The 24,397-nt window shown below is 32.7% G+C and overlaps 2 protein-coding genes across 3 annotated transcripts in view; both read right to left on the bottom strand.

The window, feature by feature from the left end:
* Positions 1-8,752, bottom strand: part of LOC105220442 (E3 ubiquitin-protein transferase MAEA) — a 57,427-nt gene extending 48,675 nt beyond the window's left edge. For both annotated transcript variants that reach the window (XM_054228826.1, XM_054228866.1), the window contains exon 1: positions 8,313-8,752. In XM_054228826.1, the coding sequence (XP_054084801.1) occupies positions 8,313-8,681 (369 nt within the window). In that variant the 5' untranslated portion in view covers positions 8,682-8,752. The remainder of the gene's footprint in view (positions 1-8,312) is intronic.
* Positions 8,753-22,994: 14,242 nt separating this feature from the next.
* LOC128921526 (uncharacterized) lies at positions 22,995-23,856 on the bottom strand. Its single transcript, XM_054229413.1, has 4 exons — positions 23,846-23,856; positions 23,689-23,776; positions 23,418-23,634; positions 22,995-23,350 (listed from the first exon to the last, which is right to left on the bottom strand). Exons 1-4 carry the CDS (start codon positions 23,854-23,856, stop codon positions 22,995-22,997), a joined length of 672 nt encoding a protein of 223 aa, XP_054085388.1.
* Between the last annotated feature and the right edge of the window lie 541 nt (positions 23,857-24,397).

The raw sequence follows: 24,397 nt of genomic DNA, 5'->3' as shown, positions 1-24,397 counted from the left end.
AATTCAGTAATTAGTGGGGTGCCTAATACTTTTGGCCAAGGCTGTATGTGTTGTTTTGTTTTTTAACCCTAATGCGATGAAAAAATAACTCCTCTAAAATGCTTAGAAATATGTTCCAACAAAGTCGAATTAATCAAGCTAGGGTTAATACATTTCGAATTTCCCAAATTGAACAAAATTAGTTATAACTATTATTAGTGATAACTAAGTAGACTGTGAAAGAGGAAACATAATTGTCATTGGTACCAAAAAAATTCCAAAAAGGGAAATAAAAAACTATTGAAAGACGCGAGTCATTTGCGGTCATATAACAAAAAAGGTAAGTCGAATGAGTCGAAGTCTTGTTATTTTTTATTATAATTTATAACTTAACTTAATGAACTAATTTCTTACATTATTCTAGCTGGATATTAACCAGCAATACAACAGCAACATATATCTCATATAAGCAGGAAGCAGCAGCAAACGAAAAAAATGTAATGTATTAGTACGTTTTTTTTGTGTGCCTGCGCAGTGTAATAATTTTATTAAAATAATATGTTTTGTGAGCCTGCGCAGTGCAATAATTTTATTAAAATAATATGTTTTGAGCGCCTGCGGACGCCAATAATTTTATAAAAAGAAAGGTGTTTATGTTTAAGAAAGTTGTTACAAACGGCCTGCGCATTATTAATTTAATCAATTTGTTCGCTTAACAGTAACCCATAATTTCATGTTCTTTTATTTAATATAATTGGTTTTATTACAATATTTGTATCATTGGAGTTATAATAATTTATATTAACTACTTTTATTTAGTTAATATTTTTTCAGTTTTAATTAACCTTTTTTCTGATTCTATAATTATTATTATTTCATTAATATTTTTTTAGCTTTTATTAATATTTCTTCAGATTTTATAATTATTATTATTTAATTAATTCTTTTTCAGCTTTAATTAACCTTTTTTCAAATTTTATAATTATTATGATTTCATTAATATATTTCTCAACCAATATTATTATTTTTTTAAGATATTAATAATCTTTTTCTTTTATCTTATATTTTATTTTCAGATATCAATATTTATATATACAGATATATTTTTATTTATATAATAAATATTTAATTATACTAATTTTTTTTTTAATAATTGTAAAAATAAAATGTAAATATATTAATAAATGAATAAATAAAGTTTAAAAAATAATTTTAAAATTAAAAAATTTTGTTTGAAATTTTAAGAAAATTTATTGATCGGGATAAAAAAATGCAACCCTGCATCAGCTGACGATTATGGAAATTAGTGCTGTTCAGCTATATTTTTTGTATATACTTTATAACACAGATGAATGAGCGCAACAGAGACATATGATCACATGTATACGTACGTGTGAGGGGAAAAGTGGTTAAAAGCTGCACAAGCAGCTATGCTGGCCAATGGCAGACTCACCACTTTTTAACGACTTTTCTGGGTTTGGAAAGCTTCGGTTTAACCAGTTTTTTCACTACATTTGGCTGGCAAGGTATGTTACTCAGGGTGAATGTAGATTTCCAATGGTGAAAGAATTTTTGAAATCGGTAAAGTAGTTTTCGAGTTTATTCAATACAAACATATACATACAAATCTTTCGCATACTGAATGAACACGTGCACAGCTCATATTAGAAAAAGTAACGGTAAGCTTGCACAATACATAAGTCTACATAATTGAAAAAAAAACCACTGGTCTTTAAATAACGATAATTACAAGCCGGTAAGTACAATGTTGCCTATAGGCAGATAAAATCATTAAACTGTTATTTAAATTTGTGTAACCAAATTTCATGAATCCCATGTCGATGACAGGAGATAAACCGCTTACCTTATTTTGTTATTATTTTTGCGAACAGTATTTTTGAGATTCAAAGCAATAAAAAACTCTGTAAAAAATGCGCATATATTTACCAAGTTTTATATTTTTTAAAAACTCCATCCTAATACAAATGTTTGTCGAAAAAAAAAATTAAATAAAAATCTTCCAAAAATATTTTTTCGATGATTTATTGATTACTTTGATTGTTCTTATCATTTTATTACCTACTACCACTTTCCATCCGCAATCGAACGCAATGGTGGAACGTCTACATCGTCATTTGATGGATGCAATCCGCTGTCATGAAAACAGCTCGTGTGTAGACATGCTACCTATTATGTTACTCGGAATTCGTGCCGCTTGGAAGGAGGATAATTCTATATTTCTTTTATACTTTGTTATTGATAACTTCCTCAAACATGGGGAATACTTGTGGCACAAACCACAATCTTTTATTATGTTATATTAAATTTATAACTTTAACATAACAGTAAGTCATACGAAGTTCCAGGAACGCTGACACGAATATAGCTTAAAAGGGATCAACCAATAAATAAGCAAAGGTTAGGTGTTAATATACCTGTCGGTATAAAACTTATTGCATAAGCCTATTGACTGCAGCGACTACGTGCGCATCAGCGGTACAAATAATTAATAAATTGCAAGTCAACGAAAAAATTAGCAGCTTAGTGGTATCTGCTCCTCTTCTGTGCGAGTGTATTTAGTTTTTTGAAAATATCCCTCAATTTAAAGGTTTTATCCCTTTTCAGAAGTCTTTGGCATAACCAGGATATTTTTCTATTTCAGAAATTAAAATTTCAAACTGTTTCTGATTTGTAATTTTCATTTTCACACTTCAAATATTCCTTCAAACAACCAGTCGTTTCTATGTCACTCTCAATAATAGCAACGACAATTAATGACTGTTTCTATGTCGTTTCTATAAGTGCTGAACACAAAGACGACGATACGACGTAGCGACGGCTGATTACAAATGTCGCTATGAAGCCAGCGTCTTGGAAATTTTGAAGACGGCAGCGACATATCAACAGGAATTTCATTGTTGCGTACTGAAACCTTTGACTGCATTAAATTTACATATTTAGTTCAAAATGAAAGTTTTTGTGCAAACCTAGCGGGGTTGCACACCGGGAGTGCTGACAGAAGTGAAAACTTTAACGGAAAAACGCGTTGGGTGAGCATTTTTAGGTGCGCTCGCGATATGAGAAATTGTACATAAAAAATCAAGTTTATCAAAGCAATGTGGGCACTTTTTGAATGGACAAGAAGTATAATAATATAGAAACTATATTCGAAGGAAGTGGTTTTATTTAAATGAGTAAATATTAGTAAATAGTAAATACAAAATTTATCAATTCTCATCCATAATTTCAACCACTCTTACATCATCATTATCAGCATTTTTATCATTATTATCAGGATTTTCATCAAATTCTAAAACTGAAACAATAGGTCTATGGTAACTAAAGTATGAAATGTACAATTTTGATTTAAATCTATTTATATATCTTGTGAATACTGCATCAATAGTAGTTTTGAATTTTGTTGCGCTAAGATTGCGATCATTGCAGATGTAAAAATGTAGATTTTTTTAAAGCTATAATCGTAGCATATATAATTTTTCGGGTTTTCCTACTTTTCCGGCTTTCCCATAATTTTTAGCGATTTTCCAACCATCGAATCACGTCCCTAGTGAAATTCTCTAATAAAATGAGTATATTTTCGATTTTTCAGGTTTTCCTACTTTTCCGGCTTTCCGATAATTTTTAATTCTTAGCTGAAATGAGCATAGAGTTAATTTTCCTAATTTCCCAAAATTTCGAGATTTTCTGTAATTTTGTAAAAATTTATCAACCTCAAACTTTAAATGCAGCGCCTTTTTAAACTTGTATTGTTAAAATGTAACTGTTGGTAAAACAGGAAGTTGTCTCCCTAGCCGAAGAAAGAGACAGCTGATATATACCTATGCGTATACTAATAGTCACAGTACATACAATAGAAAACCTTATTCGGGGGGAAATATCGGTGGTAAGATAGTCGCCATCTTGGAAAAACACAGTGCTGTATATATGGAATACTTCATTTTAGTAAAACTTTAGTCATAAAATAGCAAATATTATATATATTGCTGTCGGCTGGGATTTAGTATAGCATCCCACGATTTCGGGGATAAAGTGGGTATGGTTGGATAGAGGAGATCCACCAGATTAAGAATATATTTAAACATTTTATCCGCGATATCGTGGTTTGCTATTCTAAAGTTTTCCCGACATCAATGTGCGCTATATTATATGCAAAAAATGTATTTAATGTAGATGAGAAATTTTAGAAGTGGTGAGAATAAAATACAGCTCTCATACAAGTACTTCTCTGTGTTATGTTATTTTTTGCCACATCTATTTTAACTTTACTGACACAAAATTATAAAACAATCCATTTTTGCTAGTTTTTACTTAAATTATTTACAAATATTTATATTTAAAAGGCTTTATGAGCTTGAAACGATACGTGGTCGCCTCCTTATTAAATATTTTTAAAACGAAATATGTCATGATGCTATTGAATATGTATTTCAAATCATCGGGTCCAAAGTAACAAGATTCAAAATCTTAATTTAATACTAATTCAAGTTTTTTTTTAAGAAATTTATAAAAGGCTCAAGAGCTTTTACTAAGTTTGACGAATCCTACACTTTTATTTTGTAAAAGTATAGGCGTCTTCAAAGGTTTACCCTTTCTCGAATAGTGTTAAAGACAGCAAACAATTGAGCATTTTAAAATATTCATTATACAAATAACCATAAAAATATGCAAATGAATTTCTCTGAAGGAAATCGTTTTCAATTATATCAATTTACATACAATGTCTAATAGATTGCTTACTAACAAAGTTTGAAAAGTTTGCCAAGAACTATCTTGAACCAGGCATACATACTCTTTCAAGGTTACTTTGTGAAAATTATTCAAATTGTTTCATAGTAATACTACATCTCTTAAAATTTTAAAGCAGCAAATGCAGTGTCACCAACCCAGGGATGTATTTATTTTAATAATGTAATTAAAAATTATTTGAATCGCGTATCAATAAATAACATTTAATACCACCATAAAATTTAATAAATATGCGAAATAATTCAAAATAATTCCAAAATTAGAGAAAAATTATTTAATTTTATAATTATTTAAGTACTGTTCATCGGACTTTAAAATTTTTGTGAAGATTAAATGGTGCTAGCATTTACCATAATTACCACAATTGTAGCAAAAAACAGTGTAGCACACAACCCAAGTACGCCGTCTGTCTAGCGGCAAAGTTAACCCCGATTAACTGCGCTTTTAATCAGTTCCAATTTTGTGGGTGACAGACGGCAGCAAAGCGAGTTATAAACTCCCATAACAGCTGATTGGCAATAATATTTACATTTAGGTGAAATAAAATAGGATAGAAAGCAATTATTGCAGTTGTTATCCGCACAAATAGTACAAAATCACTAATTATTAAAAAAAAAATAGATATAAATACGTTATTATTATTACTTCCATTTTAAAAAAAATTAGCATGCGTATGTTTTTGTTTACATTTAATTGAAAAACATCTGTCAGTATCGCATATTTTCATTCACAATAGATAAAAAGCGGCCATGTTTAACAATGTTGCCAACGAAAATGCCACGAACTCCCAGTAACTCTCTAAAATTTTGAGGATTAACTGGGAGTTAGTAAACGGAGTTAACTGAGATAACTCTCGAATTAACCCCGATTAAAGCAGTTATTCCGAGTTAACGCTGCCGTCTGTCAGGGGTATTAGCAAACGGAGTTAACTGAGATAACTCTCGAATTAACCCCGATTAAAGCAGTTATTCCGAGTTAACGCCGAAGTCTGCCAGGGGTATTAGAAGATGAAAATTAATGTAAACAAACCAAAGGTTTTCTACTGTATATACCGGGTTAATAGTATTGTACACTATATGTACATATTTGTACCCCACGAGTTTCTCATTTTTTGGATAATTTTATTTAATAACGTTGTTTATGTACGTATCATGTACGTAACAAAATTTACCAAATAAAATAATAATTTACTAACGTGATGACGAGCAGCAGTTCTAATAATGTATACAAAATATAGTACCACTATAGTATACACAAGGGCACAATTCCGATTACTATGGCGCCGCGATCTGAGGGCACCGTTGGAAAGAGGGCGCGTTATAGGTACCGCAGACCCCTAGTTTTCGAGATATTCCGCTTTAAAGATCAAAAAATTAAAATTTTCAACAAGCAATTTCACACACTTTAACACATTTTACGCTCTTTTTTCACTTCAAGTATTTGAAATTACATTACTAACATTCAATAAAATTTAAATTTTACATTTATTTAAAGTTTTTTTAAACAAAAATTACTTATCTTAAAAATCAATTTTCACTCTAAGATTTATGTGTTTACAATTATGCGGAAAACGAGCGCTGTCACATTGTAGATACCATATATAAATTCATCCATAAATTCCTCTTTTTTCACCAGTACACAAAGGGGTTCTACACGAAAAAAAACGTTTGGACACCCCAGTTTTGGCTCGACAAGGGTTATTTTTTTTAGGGCGCGGCCAAAGGCCGCCATTACAAAGAGGACACACACTTTAACACATTTTACGCTCTTTTTTCACTTCAAGTATTTGAAATTATATTACTAACATTCAATAAAATTCAAATTTTACATTTATTTAAAGTTTTTTTAAACAAAAATTACTTATCTTAAAAGTCACTTTTCACTCTAAAGCTCCAGTTACCGATGCTTGACTTGACTCAGCTTCGAAAAATTTCGCTTGGGAAACTTAGATGCAGTTATACTTCACACAACTTCAACTTCAGCTGTTATTATTATAGTTTCTGGGTAGAGTTGCCAGATGTTAAATTAAGTTTTTTAAATTAAAATATCACCAAGATTGAAGATTTCAAAACTAGTATACAAAAAAATCTTCACTATTAGGAAATCTGTGAAGCTCAGTTTTTCGATATTTAGAATTGTTAGAAGATGTAATAAATTGGAGCCAGCCAAGCGTATAAATGATAGGTGAAAAAATAATTTATTCAAATTGTTTTTGAACATTTACAATCAATTTTTCATTACATAAATTCGCAATATATTTTTTTCTGAGCAGATCACCACAAATTCTTTGAGAGATTCGCAATAGTTATGTTTCTGTTGCAAAATTTACCCTCATATCGAACCTATTTGATTTGATTTGTTTATTGCACTTAAAGTTAAACAAGTATTTGCGTTATAAATAAAATAAAAGATAATTAAACACATTAAAAAATAATTGTTGTGAAAAAGGTATTTTCCTCTGAATTATCTAATTTTTTCTTTATTTGAAGATTTATAAATATTAAAGATTAGAATTTTAACATATTTAATTTTAAACGAAAACATTCAGGCAACACTGGAATAGTGTCATAATGAGAATGAAAAGAGAAGCAGTGAGAGAGGGAGAGCAGTACAAATGTCAACGTAACTTACGAGTTCTAAATTCAACAGACTTTCAAGTCAAGTCATGCGTTCGGTAATCAAATACATGCAAGGCCCATTAAACGGATCTTTTATGTGACAGTTATCAAGTCTCTCTAGGTCAAGTCAAGTATCGGTAACTGGAGCTTTAGATTTATGTGTTTACAATTATGCGGAAAACTAGCGCTGCCACATTGTAGATACCATATATAAATTCTTCTTTTTTTGCCAGTACATAAAGGGTTATACGCGAAAAAAAAAAGTTTGGACACCCCGGTTTTGGCTCGACCAGGGTTATTTTTTTAAAGCGCGGCCGAAGGCCGCCAGTGCAAAAACGAGTTATACGCGAAAAACTTCGGACACCCCCGGTTTTGGATAGACCAGGGTAATTTTTTTGAAGCACGACCGAAGGCCGCCAGTGCAGAAATGAGTTATACGTGAAAAAACTTTGGATACCCCGGTTTTGGTTCGACTAGGGTTTTTTTTTTTGAACATACATATATTAAAAATTTAAAATATTCTACATTTTAGCTATTTGTACTGGCAAACGCATATGTGATACATTTTTGTGTGCCAACGTAGCAACAAAAAAACTACTGAAATTGGTACATTTCGCCCAAACTGGTAACCCTAGTTACAATATTATATGTCAAAAGCGACAAAAGCGCTGGAAAATAGAACTTAGAGCTATTTGAAACTTCAAGCGCTTGAAGCAAAGCTGCATTTGGTCCCTTTTCATGTGCTGTAGTATAGTTCTATTCAGTTTTGACAGTTCCCACAGCAAAGCAAGCAAAGTCAGCCACCATTGGGTTTGGACCTTAAGCCTTACTGTGAAATACTATACTATACTAAACATAGACATAGTCTTAAAAATATATTAATTTAAAGTTAGTTTAGGGGATCATTACTTCTTATTTTTAAATATTTTAATTAAATCATATACATACTCGTTTCCACTGGTCTATTGACGCCTGCCATGCATCGTAGCCCAGATCAGAATCTGGCGGAACTACAACCTTCAAATGTTGTATCTTACGCTTGCACACTAATCCAGCATTTAATTCATCCAATAAACTTTCCTCTGCTTTTCTCTTTAATATTTGGATACGATCCACAACGTTCCCAACTAGCGCTCCGACTTCATCAACTGTTGGAAACAGTTTAGTACTTGTAATAATTTGTTCAACATCCCTTGAAGAATTTTGTACTTGGTCCAATTCTCGATCAAGATTTTTCTGCGCAATTCGAAATTTTTTGTTTAAAACTTCATATGGAACTTTAAGTGTTGAATGTTCCATAGATTTTACCTCTGCCATTGTTTTATTTCAATATAATAACATCATACATATTCACTATCCTATTTCATTGATAATTGGGCACGTCGACAAGAAATAAATTCCTTCTCGATATTTATATTGCTGTTAATATTGCCAATTGAAGTGCTGAACATTAAGACGACGACACGACACGACGTTGCGACGGTTGAGTACAAATGTCGCTTTGAAGCCAGCGCCTTGAACATTTTGACAACGGAAGTGACATATCAAACAGTAATTTCGTTGTCGCCGTACTAAAATCTTTCACTTCAATAAAATTTACATATTTAGGTGAAGGTCAAATTATGTGTGCAAAAAATTTAAAATAGTTGATTTACTTGTTTTAAATAATCGATTGTTATTATAAATGATATACCAAAGCTATTTTACGCTTCTGTTGGCAAAATAACGTCATACTTGTTAGAACTTTTTATAATTTTATACTTCACATATTAGTGGCAGCTCTGCAGTGGTCATTGTCGTCGGCAAAATTCGTGCTGCTGACTAAAAAGCGGTGCCTAAAAGAACGAGTCTTTAGCCATGTTCTGCAGATACCATTGAAAATAGGAAGAGATCCTCCTAATTAATAAATATATAGGGTTATAGGTACCGCAGACGCCTAGTTCTCAAGTTATTCAGCTTTAAAGATCAAAAAATCAAAAATTGCATCATTCAATTTCATACACTTTAACACATTTACGCACTTTTTTCACTTCAAATATTTGTAATTACACTGCTAACAGTCTTTAAAATCAAATATTACATATATTTAATGTTTTTAAAGCAAAAATTACCTATTTGAAAAATCATATTTCAGTCTAATATTTCTCAAGATTTATGTGTTTACAATTATGCGGAAAGCGAGCCAATACCATATTTACAAAAGCTCCTCTTCTTTATTTAACAAAATAAATTTAAAAAAACATATTGAGGATAATTCCTTATGTTACTAGCACTTGTATTGACTCAATCAGGCTTTTTAAAGCGCGGTAATCGCAGAAATGTGTTCTACCCGAGAAAACTTCGGATAACCCTGGTTTTGGATCGAAAGGGTTATTTTTTTAGAGCGCGGCCAAAGGCCGCTAATGCAGAAAAGAGTTCTACACGAAAAAAATTCGAAAATATCTGCTTGGCTCGACCAGGGTTATTGTTTTAAAGCGCGGCCCAAGGCCGCCACTGTAGAAAGAAGTTCTACGCGAAAGAAACTACTGAAACCCATGCTTTTGGCTTTTTTTAAAGCTGGGCGGAAGCCCGCCAGTGCAGAAGGGATTTCTTCGCGAAAAAACTGCGGATACTCCTTGTTTTGGCTCGAGCAGGGTTATTGTTTTAAAGTGCGGCCGAAAGGCGCCTATGCAGAAAAGAGTTGGGTTTTTATTTTAAAGCGCGCCTTAAGGCCGTCAATGCAGAAACGAGTTCTGCACGAATAAACTGCGGACACCCAGGAAAGATTTGTTTTATAAATTTGACTTTTAAACACAAATATTTCAAAAACTATCAACAATATGTATATATATTCCTTCTCTAGAGGGCCTCATATATCACCCGATACCCGGAATTCTTTGTCAAACCCCGCCCCCCAAAGTTATTGGAATCTTCTTCTTCTTGACTGGCGTAGACACCGCTCATGCGGTTATAGCCGAGTCCACAACAGCGCGCCACGCATCTCTCCTTCTGGCAGTTTGGCGCCAATCGCCGTAGCCCATGGTTTCGGTTGCAGCTGTACGTAAGGAGTTTGATATACCATCCCACAGTTCCCTTATATCGAGATGCTGATGAGCCTCTCAGAGGGCAGCAGTGCAAGTCGAGTAAAGTCGATTTCAACGAGATTCGGTACATAATATTATCTTGACACCTTTATGACAAGATTGGAAAATGGGTGAAAACGGTTTACAACCACGCCTACTTCCGATATAACTCAATTATGAATTCCATCTGATTCCTTCACTTTATAATATATACATTAGGAATCAATGAAGTTAGTGGAATAAAACTTTAATAAATACTGTATTTGAAGCGTGGCATCACTTGTGGAAAAATTGTCTAAATCGGAATATATATTTTCAAAGCCCTGGATATAGAACTTTAAGAACTCAGTGAATAAGGGTAACTTTTCGCCGAAAATATCAGTAAATTTCTCAGATATTTTAATGTAATTCAGTGGGAATCTTTTTCTTAATAAAATTACATCAATAAATTGCGGTTACACCCGAACTTAGCCCTTCCTTTTTTATATCATGTATAGTATTATTAATGTCGCAAACATAAACAAAAATTAACACAAAGTTCGTATGACAAAAAGTTTTTAACAGTGTAATTTCCAAAATAATTGTAAAACGTCTCTAAAAATCAATATATGTACATATATATGAGAGTATGAGGATAATTTATATACAGTGACTATTAATTTCATAGAAAAGAAATTACTGTACATTGCGAGTAACGGCATATTGCACAGCTGCTAGGTTTTTAAAATATAATTAAAAATAAATAAATTATAATTTGGAACTTTGGATATTTTGAAAACTAGTTTGGTTCAGCTTTTATAGGTGTTGGTCGAAATAAGCTGTGGACCACTGTAAGTAATATTGTACGTATTTATTATCTTATTTTTTACCTGCAAATTATGCGGCTCTGTACACAGTGTGAATATGGCAAATTCCTAGCTATTTGATTGAAATCCTCTTGACATACAGGGCAATGAGGGTTTTTACAGTTTGGAGAACAACATTGTGGTGTTTTTAAAGATGACAATCCAGCCTTTACCAAACAAAGAAAATAAAATAATTCTTAAAGTTTATTTTTTTAGTCATAATTGTATTGCAACACTGAGTAAAGACTGAGTTGATAATTGAAATAAACGGTAGTTTTCATTTCGAAAGTTTAAAACGAGGTCTTTCCAACGTCCTTCACTGAATAATGTTTTATATGGCTCGGTCTCTGTAAATATAATATGACAAATGAAAAATGTGGGAAATAACCATACTTATCTGTCAATGGTTTTAGTTTTCACTTTAAAAGCTGTTAAATTTATAAATTTTTTAAATCACGAAAAGAAGTTAGTGAACTATTTGATGCTTCACTGATGTCCACTATAAGATACTCTTTGAAAATAATCAGTTGAAATATTATGGTACTTAAACTTGTTTGTGGCATTACCGTTTACAAAAAGTCGGTTGCCCACAATATGAAAAATCAACAATTGTAGTTAAAAATTCGTGCAGTTGATTTCGAAAAGTTTGAATAGGAAATGGAAGTTAGGAAAAGTTACAATAAAAGAAAAGTTTGAACAAAGAAGTTAGTGTGTAGCCGAACATTTTATACTCCCACAATTTATTTATTTAATGTTCTTAAGATAGCACATAACTGGACTCATACAGGCATTCGTACGATTTGAATTTCTTCCAGAAAAGAGAATTCGCACGATTTTATTTCAGGTGTTCTGCAATTCGTTCCTTTTCTATTAAATTTCAATGTTGGTTTGAAAATTGTATTTAAATGAATTATGTTAAAAAGTAAAATATTTTTTTATAGTAGTTTATAGATAAATGAAAATGAGCAACATTGTCAAATTAAAATCGCGGTATATGGAAAATTTTGTCCACTAAATGCACATGATATAATTGAAAGTTTTGACCAAATGCTATGCACATTTAATATTTGTATTCCTTTCATTCTTTTTAGATGTACTGCGAGTTATGATTTCTTTACATTTTATACTACTATTTTGAATGAAAATATACAAAAGCTGTTTTTCAATTAAATGTAAACAAAAACATAGGCATGCGATGAAATAGTTATTTTTTTCTAAAATGGAAGATCTAATAACGTATTTATATATATTTGTTTAGTAATTAGTAATTTTGTGCTAATTGTGCGACTAACAACCGCAATATTTGTTTTCTATCCATTTTTATTCTACCAAAATGGAAATATTATTGCCAGTCAGCTGGGAGTTTATAACTCGCTTTGCTGCCGCCTGTCACCCACATATTAGGAACTGATTAAAAGCGCAGTTAATCCGAATTAACTCTGCCGTCTGTCTAGGCTATAAGAAAAATAATAGCGGGATTAAATGCTCCCGCTGCTGAAAAAGCAGTCATATTGCACGTAACTATAATATTGATTGAGGAAGATCAACCAACTCTAAAATCAAAAATAAACCGATCCAGGCGAAAAGGGCGTACGAATAACGTTACCGTTAGTAGATGTGTGGAGGGCAGAAAATATATACTGACCGTAGATACGAGCTAGTAAAGGAATCAAAATATACATGGAAAACAAAATTATGACTTTTACCAATATGGAAGTGTCTCTAATGTTGGTTATGATAACAAATGCAAAATTTGCCGATTGTTAATAACAGAAAACCAGAAGAATCCACCAAAATCAGATGCAGTAATTTTAGCAGAAATAGATGGAGACTATGAGGCTGCTTGCATCAAGTATGGGAGATGGATTTAGTTCCTGAGCTCTTATGATCGTTCCGAAAGTAAGAATTCTTCAAGTTCTCAAAGAGATGCACAACAGCCCAATGGAGGGCACATGGGAGCACAAAAACCTTGGAAATACTAAAGCAAAAATTTGGTTGGTTATTATGTCATAGAGTCACGGTCAGATGAAGCAGTACAATTCGGGTGCGCCATTTGAGCGAATGGTCATGGATTTAGGCGGGCCCTTTTTCACTAGTAAATTAGGAAACAAATACGTTCTAGATGTCATGAATTATTTTAACAAATGTCTAGAAGTATACCCAAATCCTAATCCAAAGACTAAAATAGCAGCGGATATATTCATCAACAATTACACAGGCCAACACTCAATTTGCTTCTTTAAATTTATCAACTCATCAGTTTGTCTTTATCAGCTCTAGTTTTCATGATATATCTTTTTCATTCCCTCCACATAACTTATGACCTGATTACAGATTTGAATTCATCGCGCCCAAATTAACTAGAATCAGTTGATAAATTAAATTTTTTTTTTAAATTTTGTCGAGCTGTGTTATGTAACGAGGTATGGTGTTCAAATAGAACTACATTTTGGCCAAGGGAGGAATTTCGAATCAGCTCTAAATCAGGAGATGTGTCACAAACTTGGTATACGGAAAACACGTAACAGCCTTACATCCGCAATCTGATGGTATAGTGGAATGATTCGTGCGTGTATGGCGAAATAGCTCATAATCGTAGTAATTTCTGAACGGAACAGACGTGCCCGGAAAAGTAAAATGGACAATAAAAAATTTCTGAGTAATTTTATTGAAATGTATAAATCTTTGCCATCATTGTGGCAAGTAAAAAGCAAAGATTCTCTCTTTTTTCTGCGCTTAATTGCCACAGCGAGCAATATTGCTGCAGCACAATTGAACTAATGTTCGGCCAAAAGTTCGTATGGTGTATGGCCAAAGCTGCGAACAAGATTGCGGAATGTTCGCGGAAATGTTCGTGTCGTGTATTTGGCGCTTTAGCCAACATAATTATGTTGGCTTGTCATAAGCTATCATAGCTTGTATATTGAACCAGAGGCATTGCCAGCTGTTCTCGTTTTTTCATTCACAATAGTTAGGTTTCTTCCAAAAAAAGTAGTTGGCAATAGCCCATTTTGACAGATAAAAATGTAAACAAACCAAAATTATAAATTCTGGTAAATGAGTGAAATGTCAAATTTAATAAAGGTAATAATGTATATTAAATTAAAGTAAAAATAAAATTAAAACCTGTTTTGTTTTCAGTTTTTTTTGTACTGAATTATAAAGTTCAAATAAAAAAGAAGATGAGGAAGTTGCAAATATATTAGCTGATGTAGCGGCTGAAGCAGTTTATCATCAGAGGATTCGTTGGAAGAACATGTAGAGCATCCGAAATGTATTAATTTTGTATATACCATCGAAAATTTCGAAAGTGATGATTTCAAGTCACATTTCCGTATGAATCGGAACATTATAAACTATTTAATAGGTAAGAATGACTATAGTTTTGTAACTTTTCTATAGAAGTATTTTTTTGCAGCGAGATATGAAGAAAGTAAACAGCATGTTGCAACAACGTCAGGAAAGACGAAAATTCCTGCGAAGACAATGATGTACATGTATGTATGGTACCTAAGTCACATAATTACATACCGGCAACTTGCCATATTGTTTGGTGTTATAAAATCTACTGGCATATTGTTCGATTGGTTGTCGCATGGATTATTTCAATAGGACATGAATTCATTAAGTGGCCAACAGCAGAAGCACTGGAAGACACAACACAGAAATTTTTACAAAAGAAAAAATTTCAGGTGTACTTGGTGCTATTGATTGTACTCATATAACAATTAACGCACCAGTTAAAGATAAGCAAATTTATTTTGATAGGAAAAGAAACTATAGCATTGTTCTGCAGGGTATTGTCGACGCAGATCAAAAGTTTATAGATATATACTGTGGCGAACCCGGGTCTTATCATGACTGTAGTGTGCTTAAAAGGTCAGCATTTTATAAAAAAGCATTTTATTTCCAAATTATAGTTTCATTCTCGGAGACTCGGCATACCCTTGCAAAAATTATCTCTTACCGGTGTTCAAGGACTACGGTTCGCTGCATTTCTTGCATTCTTCTGCAAGAATTGTAGTAGAAAATGCATTTGGCGCACTTAAAGGACGTTTCCGAAGGCTTTTTAGGTTTACAGAGCACAGAGATTTATGTTCAATATCAAATTTAGTGGCAAGCGCATGTACAATGCACAACATATGTATTATAGTAAACGACGATACCACTATTGGCAATGATATTGAAAGTCCCGAAACGGAACCAGCCCCGGCAGCAGAAGGGGAGAGAGAAGCAAGTGGAGATCGTCGTAATCAGTTGCTTATGCTTTTATCACAAAACAACTAAATGTTTTAAGTAGCACTTTATCTTTCAGGCAAATACACAAGAAACAAGTAAGGAAAGGCTAAGTTGGGGTGCAACCGAACATATTATACTCTCGCAATTTATTAAAGAAATTTTATTAATATAACATACAAATTAACCCATAAATTCGGCATAAAGTTTAATAGAATAACGAAAATCGTCATATACAGTATATGAGGGCTGAGGCAATTCCTTAGCCGATTTCATTAATTTTCATCGGCAAGTTACACCATATCCAAGACTATACGCTCACTTAATTTAGCTAAGATAGCTCACATATTAACCAATACATATATGCGGAATAAAGCTCACCGTATTATTGAAAAACCTATAATTAGGTATATGGGACCTAGTATATGGAGATGTTATGAAGCGATTTTAATAATGTTTGGAACAGAACACTATTAGAAGAAAATAATTTAATCTGAATTACATTAAATTATCTAAGAGATTTGCCCATATACTCGGTTAAAATTTACCCTTAGGCGCTGAGTTCGACATGTTCGATATCTGGGGCCTTGAAAAGTTATGATCCGTTTTCGACAATTTTTTCACAAGTGAAGCCAGAGATGATATGCACTATTTATGTAAAGTTTTATTCCGCTATCTTCATTGGTCCCTTATGTTTACATTATAAAGTGAAGGAATAAGATGGAATTAAAAATTGAGTTAAAAAGAAAGTAGTCGTGGTTGTAAACCGATTTCGCCCATTTTTTGTCCGTGTTATCAGGGTGTCAAGAAAATATTATATACCGAATTTCATTCGAATCGGTCGAGTAGTTCCTGAGATATGGTTTTTGACCCATAAGTGGACGATACCACGCCCATTTTCCATTTTGTAAAAAAATCTGAGTACAGCTCCCTTCTGCTATTTCTTCTGCAAAATTTAGTGTTTCTGACGCTTTTCGTTAGTTAGTTAACCCACTTTTAGTCATTTTCAACCTAACCTTTGTATGGGAGGTGGGCGTGGTTATTATCCGATTTCAACTATTTTTATGGTATGTGGTGGGGTACGCAAGAGAACCGACAACAGAAAGTTTGGTTTATATAGCTGTATTGGTTTGCGAGTTATATACAAAAAACTTATTTGTGGGCGGGGTCACGCTCACTTCCCCAAAAAAATTACATTCAAATGTGCCCCTCTCTAATGCGATCCTATGTTCCAAATTTTTTCATAACTTTATTTATGGCTTAGTTATAGCTTTTTATGTGTTTTTGGTTATCGCCATTTTGTGGGCGTGGAAGTGGTCCGATTCCGCCCGAACTTAACCTTCTTATGGTGCCAAGGAATACGTGTTCCAAGTTTCATTAAGATATCTCAATATTTACTCAAGTTACAGCTTGCACGGACGGACAAACAGACATCCGGATTTGAACTTTACTCGTCACCCATTACTTTGGTATATATAACCCTATATCTAACTCGTTTAGTTTTAGGACTTACAAACAACCATTATGTGGACAAAACTATAATACTCTCATTAGCAACTTTTGTTGCGAGAGTATAAAAATATATATTTACGAGCATTCATACCACATATATAAATGTATTTTTATTATTAATTATTAACCCAAACGATTACTCTCCTCCCGTCCAATCGACGCGTGGGGCGCAGTCCGCATACGAGCGGAATTTGCAGAGGCTAGAAAGGCAAGAGATTTTTAAGCGTCCGGTTCTCAAACTGCTCAGCTACAGAAAGAAACATTTCAACAGCTGAGATTTAAAAATATATAAAAACAAAAAGTTAAAAATTTCTGAATATTACTTATTAAGAGAAGACAAAATAGTTTTTTTGATGCTAAATATTGAGTCAGATGGATCAAATGTGCTGGAATGCGAATTAAAATCATGACATATTCGGCGGAATGGTTCATTTAACTCAAAATTTGTTCTAGAAGATTTTAGAAATAATGGTCTAAACTGCCTGGATGAACGCAATGGGACATTAAACTTAATATCAGACAAAAGGAATGAACTACAAACTAAACCATTCAGAAGTTTTACTAGAAAAATTATACCTAGCATTTCTCTGCGACTAGTGAGTGTGGGAAGACTTATAAGTTTTAAACGACTAGTATACGGGGGAAGATTCAATCTTGAATCCCAATGTAAGTGGCCTAAAGCAAAAAGTAAAAATTGTTTTTGAACGGACTCAAGCTTATCAGAATGGGATTGATAGCTAGGATTCCATACCACAGAACTATACTCCAATATAGGCCTTACCAATGTTGTAAAAAGAATTTTAGTAATATACGGATCACTAAATTCTTTAGACCAACGTTTAACAAAGCTAAGAGCACCTTTAGCTTTTAAGACAATTGAATTTACAGGAGAATTAAAATTTAGTTTAGGGTCCATATTAACGCCTAAATTAACAAAGCTAAAAACTTGCTCTAAACTGTAGTTATTTATTACATAGGGAGAAAGATCAGCAGTTCTACGGGAAAAGCACATCGTTTTACATTTTTTAAGATTCAGTGGCATATCATTTTTGTGACACCAAGTAACTAAATTATTTAAATCCGATTGCAACTCAGTCCTTTCGTTATGAGAAGTATATGATTTAAAAAGTTTTACATCATCCGTATATAATAAAATTTCTGAAAACTTAATTACTGAAGGTATATCATTGATGAACAACAAGAACAGAATCGGGCCGAGATGACTACCCTGTGGAACCCCTGAAGTGACACTAATTGAATCGGATAATGTATTATTAAATAAAACTTGTTGTTTTCTGTTAGTAAGATATGAGGATACCCATTCAAGAAGTCTTGGTTGAAAACCAAGAAGATTCAGTTTTTGCAAAAGAATTGAGTGGTTTACTCTATCGAATGCTTTACTAAAGTCTGTATATATAACATCAGTATTCTTATTACGGCTAACTAAAGCTGTGTCATCCGGAAAAGTTGATGTCAAACTATTACTAGCTGTTGGAAGGTCTGCTGTATATATTATGTATAGAGTTGGTCCTAAAACACTGCCCTGCGGTACACCAGCTCTTATTGGTCGTTCTTCAGATATGAAGTCTCCTACTTTGACAGTAAACTTTCTATTTTTTAAATAGGACTCCAAGGTTTTATGCATTTCGAGAGGTAAGCTTTTTTTAATCTTATATAAAAGCCCGTCATGCCACACTTTATCGAACGCCTGAGCCACATCTAGAAATATAGCAGAACAGTACTCTCTATACTCGAACGCCCTTCTGATTTCGTTAGTAATTCTATTTACTTGTTCTACAGTGCCATGTTTTGCACGAAACCCGAATTGGTGCGTTGGTATTACATTATTTTCATGGAGGAAAGGAGACATCTTTTTCAAATATTTTAGAAAGATAGGGTAGAAGACTGATTGGTCTGTATGAAGACGGCTGTGTCAAGTCTTTACCTGGTTTGTCTATCATGATGATCTGCGACTTTTTCCATGAAATTGGATAGTACCCGAAACAGAAGATAGCGTTAAAGAGCAAGGAGAGCACTGTTAAAGCAATATTTGGAAACTCAATTAGCATTTTTGGAGTAATTTTATCGTGTCCTGCCGACTTTTTTGGATTGAGCTCTTTTATGATTTTAATAATTTCAGAAGATGACGTTTGAATAGACTCGAGCGACTCGTTAGCGCTACTGGATATGATTGGCAGCTTTTAGCTGTTCTTTCGGCAATTAGGTTGAAATACCTTTTCTAGGTGATTTGCAAAACAATTTGCCTTATCCTCATCACTTCGTGCCCAGTTTCCACCAAAGCCTCTTATAGGCAAGTTGGAATCGACTGGAGGCTTCATTAACTTTTGGGTTTTCCAAAGAGAATTCCGTTTGTTTGAATTTGGACACAGTTACTTTATATACTTGTGAGTGTGGTATTCTTCCTCACGTTTAAGCGCTGTTTTTAGTTTTCGTACAGCATATTTTAGTTGCAGCTGAGTAGAAGGGTAGCGATTTAACTGCCATTCACATCTAGCTCGCCTTTTTTCATTTACAAGCTTTTCTATTTCATTATTAGTGATTTTTCTTCGGCTAATTGGTTTATTATTTCTGTTTGCTGTTGCTACGACGGCTGAATTTGATATTATTATTAACCCAAACGATTACCCTCCTCCCGCCCAACCGACGCGTGGGGCGCAGTCCGCATACGAGCGGAATTTGCAGAGGCTAGAAAGGCAAGAGATTTTTAAGCGTCCGGTTCTCAAACTGCTCAGCTACAGAAAGAAACATTTCAACAGCTGAGATTTAAAAATATATAAAAACAAAAAGTTAAAAATTTCTGAATATTATTTATTAAGAGAAGACAAAATAGTTTTTTTGATGCTAACTATTGAGTCAGATGGATCAAATGTGCTGGAATGCGAATTAAAATCATGACATATTCGGCAGAATGGTTCATTTAACTCAAAATTTGTTCTAGAAGATTTTAGAAATAATGGTCTAAACTGCCTGGATGAACGCAATGGGACATTAAACTTAATATCAGACAAAAGGAATCAACTACAAACTAAACCATTCAGAAGTTTTACTTGGAATGTTATACCTAGCATTTCTCTGCGACTAGTGAGTGTGGGAAGATTTATAAGTTTTAAACGACTAGTATACGGGGGAAGATTCAATCTTGAATCCCAATGTAAGTGGCCTAAAGCAAAAAGTAAAAATTGTTTTTGAACGGACTCAAGCTTATCAGAATGGGATTGATAGCTAGGATTCCATACCACAGAACCATACTCCAATATAGGCCTTACCAATGTTGTAAAAAGAATTTTAGTAATATACGGATCACTAAATTCTTTAGACCAACGTTTAACAAAGCTAAGAGCACCTTTAGCTTTTAAGACAATTGAATTTACAGGAGAATTAAAATTTAGTTTAGGGTCCATATTAACGCCTAAATCAACAAAGCTAAAAACTTGCTCTAAACTGAAGTTATTTATTACATAGGGAGAAAGATCAACAGTTCTACGGGAAAAGCACATCGTTTTACATTTTTTAAGATTCAGTGGCATATCATTTTTGTGACACCAAGTAACTAAATTATTTAAATCCGATTGCAACTCAGTCCTTTCGTTATGAGAAGTATATGATTTAAAAAGTTTTACATCATCCGTATATAATAAAATTTCTGAAAACTTAATTACTGAAGGTATATCATTGATGAACAACAAGAACAGAATCGGGCCGAGATGACTACCCTGTGGAACCCCTGAAGTGACACTAATTGAATCGGATAATGTATTATTAAATAAAACTTGTTGTTTTCTGTTAGTAAGATATGAGGATACCCATTCAAGAAGTCTTGGTTGAAAACCAAGAAGATCCAGTTTTTGCAAAAGAATTGAGTGGTTTACTCTATCGAATGCTTTACTAAAGTCTGTATATATAACATCTGTATTCTTATTATCCCTAAAACCCATTGACACATGGTTTACAAATTCATGCAAGTTTGTTACTGTAGATTTCCCTTTACAAAATCCATGCTGAGAAAATGAAATTAAAGGAGAGATTAAGAAAGTTATTTGGTCAGTGACAATAGTTTCAAAAAGTTTGGGTATAGCTGACATTTTAGCTATCCCCCTATAGTTCTCACCAGATGATCTAACTCCACTTTTATGCAAAGGTAATATAAAAGAGTTTTTTCACATTGACGGAAAAATACCTTGTTTAAAAGATTGGTTAAAAAGCTTAGTTAATGGCAGATAGATATATTTTGCACAATTTTTAAGAAAGCTTGAGGGAATCATATCAGGGCCATATTTAAACGAATTTTTAACGTAACTAAATAATTTAAGACACTGTTTCAGAAATAATTGGTGTATTAATTACAGTACTCGGACATAACACTTGATGATATCGCACATTCATAGGGTAGTTTGAACAATAATTGGATTTGAAGAATTCTGCAAACATATTAGAAATAATATAATTGTCACATGACATTGTTGATTTATATTTCATCGCGGACGGAAAATTGGAAATCCTGCGTTTGGAGTTAACGAAACCATAAAAAAATTTCGGATTACGAATAATATTATTTTTTACTTTGATTATGTAGTTTTTATAACATTTTTTGTTAAGTTCCTCAAACTGACGACGCAATTTAGAATATTTTAAATAGTCAACAAGAGCTCCAGTTTTTTTATAAAGTTTAAAAGCACGAGCTTTTTTATTTTTTAATTTACATAGCTCATTCGAGACCCATAAATTTGAACTTTTTCTTTTGATAATAAAACATTTCGGAACAAATATTTCAAAAATATTAAAAATTGTTTCATTAAAATGTGATACATTTAATTCAATATTACCACTGTAATCAGGCCAAGTCAATTTATATAGTTCACAATTAATCTTTTTGAAGTTAGCTTTCTCAAAGTTGAACCGATAACAAAGGTCCTGTTTGTTGTATACAAGTAATTCGTCTATGATTTCGATATTAATTTCCAACTAAAGGATCAGATCGGATCACAGAAACTGTTGAAGTATTATCAACATAGACCAAATCTAAGAATTTACCAAACTTGTTCGGAATTAAGTTAATTTGGTTAAGATTCTACCTGTCAATCCAGCACATTTAAGATGGGCAAGCCCGTCACAAAGCCAACAAGAAACAAAAGGATCAGATCCCTTTAATAGTACAATTCGGAAAATTGCAAGTCATTATGAAAAAATTTAAATTGAAGGAAAAAACAAAATAGTAAATAATAATAAAAATTAAAATATGATATAATAGTAAATAGAAAAAACAAAGATAGTTATACTGAATTAGCGGAGATCACAACCAATATAATAGTGAGCAGTTTGAGAAGCACTGAGCCACTTAAAAATAACACGCAAACAGCTGTGAGCAAAAATGAAAGAAAAAAAGACGAATCAAAAGAAAAAGAGCAAATTAAAACAAAAACAATATGCAATCGCACAAACAATTGCAAAGTATGAAATAAAATTGATAATTGATAACAACAACAAATGATTTAAAAGACTCGGCACCAGAATTTAAGAAAATAGTTAAAATACAATTAAAATTTTAATATAATACAAAAGCAAATTAGCACAAATACTTAGCTTAAGATTACACTTATTAAAAGTAAACTTTCTTTAATTATATTAATAAATTTAAGCACAAATTCAAGAACCGAGAAAAAATTAAACTTCACAGTCTAACGTGTTGCCAGATTTTTTAAGCGAAGATATGAAATAAGCACATGCGTTTTATTTGTCCACGATTTACATATTACCTTGTGGTGGTCAAATAAAATACGCCATTGATAGCTTGCCAGATTTATCCAGACCTTGACATTCATTCATTATTATTACCTGTTAATTATTTACCAGAGTTACAAAACTACTTATATATTTTTTGCCTCCCATATGTACACGTATATATAAAACAATAAAAAACAATTTATTTTATTTCAAAAAAAAATTATTGCTGCGTTTTATTCAGTACTAAAACATTGTTGGAGAAGCTTAAGTTTCTCTTCTTCTATTTTTAGCTTTTGTTGTTCTATTTCAACTTGGACGTTGCGCTTTCTAACTAAATCGCCCATCATTTTCTGCATATTCGCCTGGAATTTATCTTTTTCTTCAACACTACTTTTCTTTAGTTCGAGTTTTTTTTCGAAGTATCGCTCTCTTGCACTTTTGCGATTTCTAGGAGATGGACTAGCAATCACTGTGTGTGGCTCATGAATTTGACTAGTTGTGTGTCTGTCCTGCCTACTCTGCCTAGATGTACTTGGTACGTCTTCAAGTGTTCGTGAGAGCCCGGTCAACTCCGTTAACGACTGGTTAACTACGAACGAATAGAAAATTACGATTTAAATCTGGGCCACACATAATAAATAAACATTTTAACTGACCATATGTTTCAGTTAGAGCCTTTTGGGGGTCTGTCCCGATGTTGATGGTATGGTTGACGGACACCATACAACTGTCGCAAAAAATATCGTCCATCTCCTGCATATATGGCACTGTGCACGGCGCAGTCCCGGTCTGCCTCTCATTATCTTTCGTGGATTTATATGCACTCAAAAGTGTTCGCATTTTCGCGAGATCAGCCGCATTGACCGTTGTATCCTGAAATACAAATATAATAAATATTTACTGAGCTGAAGCTAAAAGCAGCCATACCGTAAATCCTTGAAATATTAAGTCTTCTAAAACATGCTCATATGCAAATTTTTTCTTCCGTGAGTGTACGAACTCCTCCTTCCTCTCGCTATATAAACATAAATTTATATTTATGTATATTAAAAATTCGTTAAAACATTTAAAAATTATAACTTACATTTTCTCCATTCTAGTAAATGTCTGTACTACATGTCAAGTATGGCATACCGTCGCATCGTGTAAAGCCTGGTCTGCATACATGTATGAAGAAAATTAAACTGTTTGAAATTTTCTGCTCGTTTTTGCGACGGGTATAATGTGGTGTGCAGCCCGATCTCATTCTTGCTTCATTTTTGCAGTGGAAGGTTGTGCGCGTCATGGAGCGACAAGTTATTTCGAAAATTTATGAACCGTTTTTGTTCAAATTATATACACTTCTTTGCAATAACATTATCTAGTTCATATAAATACCAAGAATTAAATATATTTTTTTTTGAGCCAATATATGCTGAAGATTTTACCAAAAGTGATTTATTTTCTTAAAAAGCTGTCAAAAATTCAAATTATTAATATTTCTTTCCTGCGTTCATGAACTAGATTTATCCATTTACTATCGAAATATTATTGGTTTATTGATTTTAATATAATTACTGGAATATTACTGGATACTGCTATTACTGGAAAAAATAATACGAGCTACAGAGCTAAATAGAGAAGGTACAATCTTCTA

Source organism: Zeugodacus cucurbitae, chromosome 2 (assembly GCF_028554725.1).
Source record: "Zeugodacus cucurbitae isolate PBARC_wt_2022May chromosome 2, idZeuCucr1.2, whole genome shotgun sequence".
Classification (NCBI taxonomy): domain Eukaryota; kingdom Metazoa; phylum Arthropoda; class Insecta; order Diptera; family Tephritidae; genus Zeugodacus; species Zeugodacus cucurbitae.
Note: the sequence above shows the minus strand (reverse complement) of the source record. Positions and strands in the feature narration are given on the sequence as shown.